This window comes from Microtus ochrogaster, chromosome 10 (assembly GCF_000317375.1).
Source record: "Microtus ochrogaster isolate Prairie Vole_2 chromosome 10, MicOch1.0, whole genome shotgun sequence".
Lineage (NCBI taxonomy): Eukaryota > Metazoa > Chordata > Mammalia > Rodentia > Cricetidae > Microtus > Microtus ochrogaster.
Genome location: NC_022016.1, coordinates 76,046,215 through 76,055,581, shown reverse-complemented (window position 1 = coordinate 76,055,581; position 9,367 = coordinate 76,046,215). Strand labels below are relative to the sequence as shown.

General features: G+C 38.3%; 1 protein-coding gene across 5 annotated transcripts in view; it reads left to right on the top strand.

The window, feature by feature from the left end:
• Positions 1 to 9,367, top strand: part of Zfyve9 (zinc finger FYVE-type containing 9) — a 147,038-nt gene that overhangs the window by 51,738 nt on the left and 85,933 nt on the right. For all 5 annotated transcript variants that reach the window (XM_013348544.2, XM_005353554.2, XM_026781976.1 and 2 more), the window contains one exon: positions 1,857 to 3,940. In XM_013348544.2, the coding sequence (XP_013203998.1) occupies positions 1,857 to 3,940 (2,084 nt within the window). The remainder of the gene's footprint in view (positions 1 to 1,856; positions 3,941 to 9,367) is intronic.

Below are 9,367 nucleotides of genomic sequence, written 5' to 3'. Positions count from 1 at the left end.
AGAGAGAGAGAGAACCCTTATACACATAGGTGTTCTTGTCTGTGCGGATGCTTGTGGAGGCCAGGAGTCAACATTATATCACTTCCTTGGTGATCTCTAACCTTATTTTTTAAAACAGATATCTTACTATTCCCAGAGTTCTTTCCAGCTAGATTGACTTCTCAACAACCCTTTGGGATCTGCTGTCTCTACTCCCCATTGTAGGTTACAGCTGGACAGCACTATGCCCCAGCTTGTATCTGTAGTCTTTTATTTGACTTCTGGGAATCTAAACTGGGGTCTTAATGCTTGCACAGCTACCCTTTTACCCACTGAGCTATCTCCCCGGACCTCTTTTTTTTAAAATAGGGTTTTCTGTATTGTCCAGGTTAGCCTCAAACTCTGGATAGAGCAAAAGATGACCTTGGACTTGTTATCCTCAAGCTTCCTGCTTATACCTTCACCTCCCTAGGGCTGTAGGTATTCGCTGACACAGTTTAGAAGGCTTAGAGGGCTGGATGTGGACTGAGGCTTAGTAAGCATGTTAGGCACTCATATCCCTGCTAAATCTCTAGACCCATTTAAAAAAATTTTAAAACTTTATAATTACTAAAATGCCTAAATTTTAATTACGTAGGGCTACTGGGTTTTGTTTGTTTTTCTTGTATTTTAAGACAGGGTCTTACTCTGTTTCTCACTTGGTTTGAACTTACTGACTCGGTTATTCTCTCACCTCATTGCTCCCAAGTAGGTAGGACTACAAGGTTGACTGCACAGTTTAGCAAATGGGAATATCCATGTAACCCACACCCAGTCATGCTGTAGACTAGAAGAGAGCTTTAGATTCCACAGAAACATTTTCACTCAATTACCGGTCTTTACTACTGTTCCATTATCTGTGCCTTGTCTTGTACACAGATACTACAGAGGTGCTTCCCCACTCCTGGGTCTGCCGATCAGTTTAATTGCATTATTGTTTATCAATCTAATAACAAAATTAAACGTCATAAGCCACATGTTGGGGTGACATTTGTCATGGTCTAGTCATAATGAGTTAATATGTTTTAGGATAGGGACATGTGGATTAGAAATGTTAGGAAGAATAGAAAGTGATACAAAAGAAATACAGAGACATAGGATCATACAGGGAGAGCAATTCAGTGAATACCGAATCCTGAGTCTGCCCACGTTTTTCTTACGCTTATAAACCCAATACAAAAGGGGGCAGGGGGAGAAGGCAAAGGACTGCTTTAACATGACACAAAGGACAATCAGAACAATTATTTGCTTCAATGCTTGAGACATCAAGCCATTAATTCCTGAGCAAAGCATTTTGATGTTTTGGGCAGGATATGCAGCAAATACACCCTAGACCAAGTATCATGTAGGCAGCCACTCCCTATGTCAAACTTCCTATTTAAAAATGAAGGAACGGGAATAGGCTTGAATTCTCTGACCTTTGGTCAGGATGGAGCAGATCCATCCCTGTGGGTCATCTTTATGGCAAAACACCAAGTAAGCACACCCTAGGTCAATTTTTTTGTCTGTAGCCACATCTGTTGTTAACAGCTTTGAAAGAGTAAAAGTAAGATCAACCTCTCTGACCTTTAGTTAAAGAGGAACAGGTTAGCATCTGCGTGCCTCCACAAGTAAATTGACCTAAAATTCTTTTGTTGTTTGAAATGTTACCACTTGTTGACAGACAATTATAGGGAATTGTCTTAAGTGTGTTTTAGGTCTAGCTAAAGATTATATTCTGTCATATTCTGAGAACATTTTGTCTTCAAAGTATAGTTAGAAATGTTGATTAGGTAGTCTTTAGTAGCTTTTTATTGTTACCAGCAAACTTACTGTAATTACTTTTTATATTTTTTCAGATGAAACAATTTCTCCTACTTTATTGGATGCAAAGTGGAATAAGATTCTAGATCCCTCTTCTTGCCCACTGTCTTTTAACCCTGCATTGACCAGTGTGAACGAACCTGTAGTTTCTAATGAGGCAGGACCACAGCTGAAAGTCTTCTCTCTGACTGGCTCAGCTCTCCTTACGAGGGAGGAAGAAGATCCCTGTGCTAACGAACAGGACTGTAGTCTGAATCCAGAGATCGACACAATGTGGATTGATGAAAATGCTGTGACAGAAGACCCGCTGAGTAAGAGAAACTGTGATCGCGATGACCAGTTTAGCACTGTGGAAGTGGGAGAGGAGAACTGTGGAAGCCTCACTTGTCTGCCAGACGAAAAGAATGTTCTTGTTGTAGCTGTCATGCATAACTGTGATCAAAGGACATTGCAGAGTGATCTGCAGGGTTGTAACAATTATAGTAGTCAACCCCTTATGGATTCTTTTAGCTGTTCACTGGATAATGAAAATAGACAAACTGAACAATTTAGTTTTAGTATGAATGGGTCCACTGAAAAAGGTATAAACTCAGAGAAACAAACAGATGCTCTGAATAAACCAAACCCAGAGGGGGATTCTGTTAATCATCTCTGTGCTGCTTCATCCAACAGTGCAGCCAGTATCTCTTCACCTTCACAATCAAAGGCCGATGAGCATGTAGGCGGAGACCCTTCCAAACGTGCAGTTACAAGCTTAGGAATTAATTCATCCCAGGGAGTGGATGGAGGGTCTGCCATTAAAAAACAAGAGACTTATATGCCAGAAGAAGACCTCGCTGGCAAAAACAGCCCTTCTAGGACAGAGCTACGGAGCCCAAACTCCTTTTCCCAGGAAAGCGAGGAGCTCATGACAAAACAAGAGGCAGCAGAGGAGAGGACAGTTGGAGTCTCCCTCCCCTCTGCTTTATCTTTGTGTCTCAAGCCAGAGACGTCTGCAGTGTCTGGACGGGACAGTTGTGAACAGTCTTCAGATTGCCTTGTGTCCAGTGAAGCTAGAGCTGATGAAGATGAAGGTATTAAGCATGAAAAAAAAATTGGCACTACAGAACTTTTTAATGTGACAGAACATTTCTCTGATTCTCATATGACTAATTGGAAATTAACAAAGTTAAATGAGAAGAATGACAGTCAAGTAAATGAAGAAAATCAAATGGTTTCACAAATTAGCCAGTCCGAGGACAGTAATAGTGGAGGAGAGTGTGTTGGAATGGCAGATTCAGATCTAGATTTCAAAGGAACATGCGTGAATGAATGTGAAGGACGTGATTTCTCCACTGTTAATGATGCACCAGCAGCAAATTCTCTACCTAATGGTTGTGATTCCTATGGAATGCAGAGCCCAGTTGTTTCTTTTGTTCCAAAGACTTTACCCTCCAAAGAAGATTCAGTAACAGAAGAAAAAGAAATAGAGGAGAGCAAGTCAGAATGCTACTCAAATATTTATGAACAGAGAGGAAATGAGAATGCAGAAGGGAGTGGACTGCTTCTAAATAGCACTGGAAACATAATGAAGAAAAATTATTTACATAATTTCTGTAGTCAAATACCATCAGTACTTGGGCAGTCTTCCCCCAAGATAGCAAACCTGCAGTCTGTTAGTGTTCCTTTTGGTGGTGCAAGACCCAAGCAACCTTCTAATCTTAAACTTCAGATTCCAAAGCCATTATCAGACCACTTACAAAATGACCTTCCTGCAAATAATGGAAATAATAGTAAAAATAAAAATGATATTCTTGGAAAAGCAAAACTTGGGGAAAATTCAGCAGTCAGTGCATGCGGTGCATCTTTGGGAAGCATCTCTGTGACTGATACAAATGGGGAACATTTAGAAAATTATGAGGCTGAGATCTCCAGTAGACCATGCCTTGCTTTAGCTCCAGATAGTCCAGATAATGACCTCAGAGCTGGTCAACTGGGAATTTCTGCAAGAAAGCCATTCACCACCCTGGGTGAGGTGGCACCAGTGTGGGTACCAGATTCCCAGGCTCCAAACTGCATGAAATGTGAAGCTCGGTTTACATTCACCAAAAGGAGGCATCATTGCAGAGCCTGTGGGAAGGTAAGCTGCATGTGTTATCCCAGGAGCTTGGCATGTTGTATAATGCGGAATCAGAAATTAAAGCAGGATTAAGTAAATTTAATTCTAGTTGAGATGACAATATAAATTGTAGCATGAATATTAAAAACCTGGTAACAGATACTAGGGTTCAGCCTGAAGATCAGAAAAGCAAAGCAGCCAACCACTGGCTCTTACATCTACCTCAGACTGAAAATGGGCGATCCTGCTTCCACAAAGAGCCTGAGACCAGTCTCCTCCTGTTTTATATTCCTCTCTAGTGCTGTGATTAAAGGCGTGCACCACCAGCACCTGGCCTCTATGGCTAACTAGTGTGACTACTGGGATTAAAGATGTGTGCAACCACTGCCTGGCCTGTATGGCTGACTAGTGTGGCTACTTTGCCCTGACTTTCAGGCAAGCCTTATTTATTAAAACACAAATAATATATCACTATATTTCCCCCTTTTTGTCTAAAATAAAAAAGAAGACTATAACTAATGTAAGAAAAACTATATACAATCAACACAATAACTATATACAATATATACAATAAATACATCAACAATTTTGTACCTAATTTACTTTCTATCATAATTTGCTTTCTGCATCTGGTAAACAAGGAAAACTATAATTATCTAATCTTCAGCTCCCTCAAAGACCCAAGAAGGAAATAATGTTAACCTAATAGGCAGGAAGTGTGAGCAAATGATTTCCAAAAAATGTGAGAAATGTCAGAAACAGCTGTCTGCCTAGATAGTCACCCAAAGTTTCTCTGCAATGTTGGGGCATCCATCTTCAGCCTACAGGCCTAGCATATCTGACAGACTTTTCTGTGAAGCAGGATATTCTGAAGGTCTGTCCCTCCTTGTCTTGACAATGTTTGTCAATCACTCTCTTTTGTGTCCTGCTTGTCCAATTAGGACAGGGTAATGTCAGCAGTCGAGGCAAGGGCATTTCTTGCCCAGTGACTGACTTTTGCCACAAAGAAAGTAAGGTCCATCTGGAGTTTCTTTGATTCCCATCATCTTCTCTGAAGTAGATTAGTGCTGCCAGGAGGAAATATGTCTCATTGTCATTTAAAAAACAAAACAAAACCCTATGTTATTAAAACATCTTAAATGCCATATTCTGTAGATCTCTGAAGTGTTTGAAGATGACCTGTCTATCTGAAATAATCTTTGTTTAACCTTGAAAACATGCATAGTGTGACTACAAGGTTTATTATAACAGATGATTAACTACTAACCTGAATTTCCTTATTTTCCTAAACAGTTGGCAATAATAGTTTTCAGGGACTAGAAATTTACATTACATTGTTAAATGAGTTTTATAGATGTAATACAAGAGTAGAAATGTATGTACAGTGTGTTCTTACAAAATTAATCTCAAATTTGTATCAATATAAAAAATTTGTATATAATATACAAAAATCCAATCCAATGTAAAACATTTAAAGCTGGTAGCTTTTTAAAAGTAGATTCAATAATCTACCTTTTATCTTATATCTATATCCTCCTTTTTTTCTTTTCAGAGTATATTCAATAATCTACCCTTTTATCCTATCATGTCTATATCCCCAATTTTCCTTTTCAAAACAAGAACCTTGAATCTAATCTCCTTTGTTCAGTTTTCCTCCTGACTACTAAATTACATAACCAACCCCCTTGAGCAATGACAAATATCCATAACCCATTAAATGACCCAAAACTACCCACACCACTTCTTGGGAATATGAAATCATATTCTTAAATTTACTTTCTGCTGTCTGGGGGAGATGGCATCTTTAGGGGATCCTGAAAAGAAAAAAATGGGCTAATTGTCAAGTCCTGGGAGAGGTAGTATTTGTTGTCCAGTCTCTGTGTAATGGGAAAGTGCAGGGCTTGTCTCAGTTTTTGGCTAGAGTAGACTGTTAGGCTGGATCATCTCAGCTAGCCACCTCGAAATTTTCTGAGCAGTTTGTAGTCCAAAGCCAATCTTTAGGTGGTGTTTGTCAGCTTAGTGTGTTATCATAGTCCTGAAGGAATCATCATTGTGGAACCCCATCTCCTTTTTGAGACTTCAAAAGTCACTGTTAGGTGTGGTCAATTTTGCATCATCTGGTATAAATTTAGTGGTTTCAATATGTAAAACAACTCTTTCTGCATATTGTGAATTGGTAACTATGTTGAGGTTCTTTAAAGTTCCTTAGTACCATGAGGACAGCATATAATTCTAACTTTTGAACAGAATCATAAGAGCTTTGATCCATTTTGCTTACATTTTTTGATTTATAACCTGCCTTTCCTGATTTATTTTCATCAGTATAGAATACGGTGTAGGGACTCCACTTATTGGTATGTCCTGTCCTATACAGTGTAAGGAAGGATCCATTTAGTTCTCTTTATAAGGTGAATTCTTTGATTTTGAGATAGTTGTTGTTAATCTCTCCCAAAAAAATTACTACAAGCTCTTTGCCAGGGTTCGCTTTCTTCTCATATTTTGTCAATTTTATCATTAATTAAAATGTACTATAATTTCTGCTGGGTCTATTCTTGCTAATTGATAGTCTTAATTTTCCTCCTAGAATTAACTCAAAGAGCTTTTCCACATAAATTTTTAATTTCTTACTCAGTTTATGTTTTAAAAAGATCCATTCTAAGATAATAGCTTTTCTCTGCCTTAAAATTCCTGTAGGGGACTGTCTAGAGGGTAATATGACCAGAATGCTGTTAAGGTTTGGGGGATCTACATGATCCACATGTGCCTTCTATAATTTCTCGTCAATCAAAGTCAGTTCTCTTCAGCCTCAGCTGGTAATTATCTATGACTATTTAAGTCCTTGCCACCATCTAAGGTTTTGTTTAAATTAATCAGGTCATCAGGACCTGTCCTAGTAGTGGGCCATAGGTTGGAAATGTCTCCTAGCAATCTTTGGAAATCATTAAGAGTCTGCAATTGATCTCTCCTAATTTGCACCTTTGTTCCTTAATTTTTTGCAAACCTATTTTATAACCTAAATAATTAATGGAATCTCCTCTTGTATTTTTTTCAGGAGCACTTTATAATCTCCAATAAAGCAAAATTTTCTTTCCTTCTTCAAACATTTTTTTTTCTAAATTATCTACATGTGAATCAGATAGCAAAATGTCATCCATGTAATGATATACTATAGATTCAGGAAATTGTGTAGATATCATTTCCAATAGCTGACTTACACAATATTGGCCCAGGGTGGGGCTATTTAACATTCTCTGTCGGAGAATCTTTCATTGATATCTCTTAACAGGCTCAGAATTATTGTAAGTAGGCACTGTGAAGGCAAATTTTTCTCTGTCCTTTTCTTGTAAAGATATGGTGAAGAAACAGTCTTTTAAATCAATAAATACAATAGACCATCCTTTAGAAAATAGGGAAGGCAAAGGAATTCCAGACTGTAGAGATCCCATCGGCTGAATCACCTTATTAACAGCTATTAGATCTGTTACTATTCTCCATTTTTCAGATTTCTTTTTAACAAGTACAGGAGAATTCCAAAGGCCTGTTGATTCTTCAATGTTCTAAGCATCTAGTTGCTCCCATACCAGCTGTTCTAAAGCCTGCAGTTTCTCTATTGTTAAAGGCCATTGCTTAACTCATGCAGATTTGTCTATAAACCATTTTAATGGTAGGACTGTTGGTGCCTTTGGAAGATCAGCAGTTATTGTGCCCTGTTCTTATACAACTGAATGGTTGGTGGCTAGTCTTTATAATATCTTTTAATACTTTTCCCAGAAACATACATTAATTTATAATTTGTTTCTAAAATTTGGGGAATGTTAATCTGAGTATTCCATTGTTGTAACAATTCACACCCGCACAGATTCATTACTATGTTAACCACATATGTTTTTGCTAATCCTCTGTTCTTCTGGCCCTATACATTTGACCCATCTCACTCTGCTTTATCAAAGATAATGTTCGAATCCCTAAAAACTGAACATTTACATCTTGTAGAGGCCAATTTGGATGACAAGATTCTGATGAAATTATTGTTGGATCCACACCTGTTTCTACTAGACCTTCAATGGCAATGCCATTTATTCATATTTTTAATTTTGGTCTTTGTTCATTTATAGAAGCTTGCCAAAATACTCACATTATAGTTTCTCCTGAATTTGCTGTTCTCTTTTTTATAGTTGTTCTATTATCCAGAGCAGTATGGTTTCTTACAATTGGCATTAGGTTCACTAATTGCTCTTGGAAGGCGTTTCCTCTGTGATGACAGGAAATGGCTGAACGGGCTTTGGCATGGGGCCTGTGAGAGGCCTCATGGAGTTTCCTGATGGCAAAAGATTACCTTTAATGTTCCTCATTGATCTACATTCATTAGTCCAATGCCTGCCTTTACATACCTTCTGTATAATCCAGAAAGGAAGGGCATTCTGAATGGATCATTCTTTTATAAAAAAAAAAATTGTTTCTAGTAATGCCCTGTCTAGGATTCCTTTTAAGGTGACCTTGTTTGCCACAGTTACAACATTTGACATTTCAATTTTTTCCTGAAACCTCTGGAAATCACCTCTCCTATTGAGAATTGAAGGTTCAGTTATTATTTGTATAGCTTCTGAATTTGGTATCATTCTGTTTACTGCTGATACCATCTTTGTAAGAAATCCGTGAAGGTTTCTTTTGTGCCCTGTATGACTTTAGGAAATGATTCACTCTTCTTTCCTACTTCTTCAGTTCTGTCTCAAGAATTCAAAGCTGCTGCATGACATAAAGCCAGAATGTGATCATAAAATAGAGATTGCCTTTCTATAGTAGCATAATTTGCTTCTCCAAGAATTTGATCTTGGGAAATTTCCATACCTTTGTTATTCAGTAGTCTTAGCGTCTTCTCTAAACTACATACTCCATTGCAGTTGTGAATCAGGCTCTAAAACAGCTTTATCCAACTCTATCCAGTCTTTAGTGATAATTCTATTACAAACTGACCACAAGTTTATCATCTTCGTCACTTACATCTAACACTGGCAGAGGAGTCCATTCAGCTCTTATGCTATCATTTGGCAATTCCTATATAGTTACTGGATATATTTTTTGTTTGTTTGTTTTTAGTTGTAAACAAATACAGATTGAATTTAATCTTTTTTTTATTTTCAAAGATTTCATTCTTTATTTTTTTTTGTTAAAAATTTCCGCCTCCTCCCTGCCTCCCTTTCCCTCCCTCCCCTACTCCCCAAACCCCTTCCCCCTCTCCCTCCAGTCTGAAGAGCAGTCAGGGTTCCCTGCCCTGTGGGCAGTCCAAGGTCCTCCCCCTTCCATCCAGGTCTAGGAAGGTGAGCCTCCAAACAGGTTAGGCTCCCACAAATCCAGTACATGCAGTAGGATCAAAACCCAGTGCCATTGTCCTTGGCTTCTCAGCAGCCCTCATTGTCCACCATATTCAGAGAATCCAGTTTTATCCCA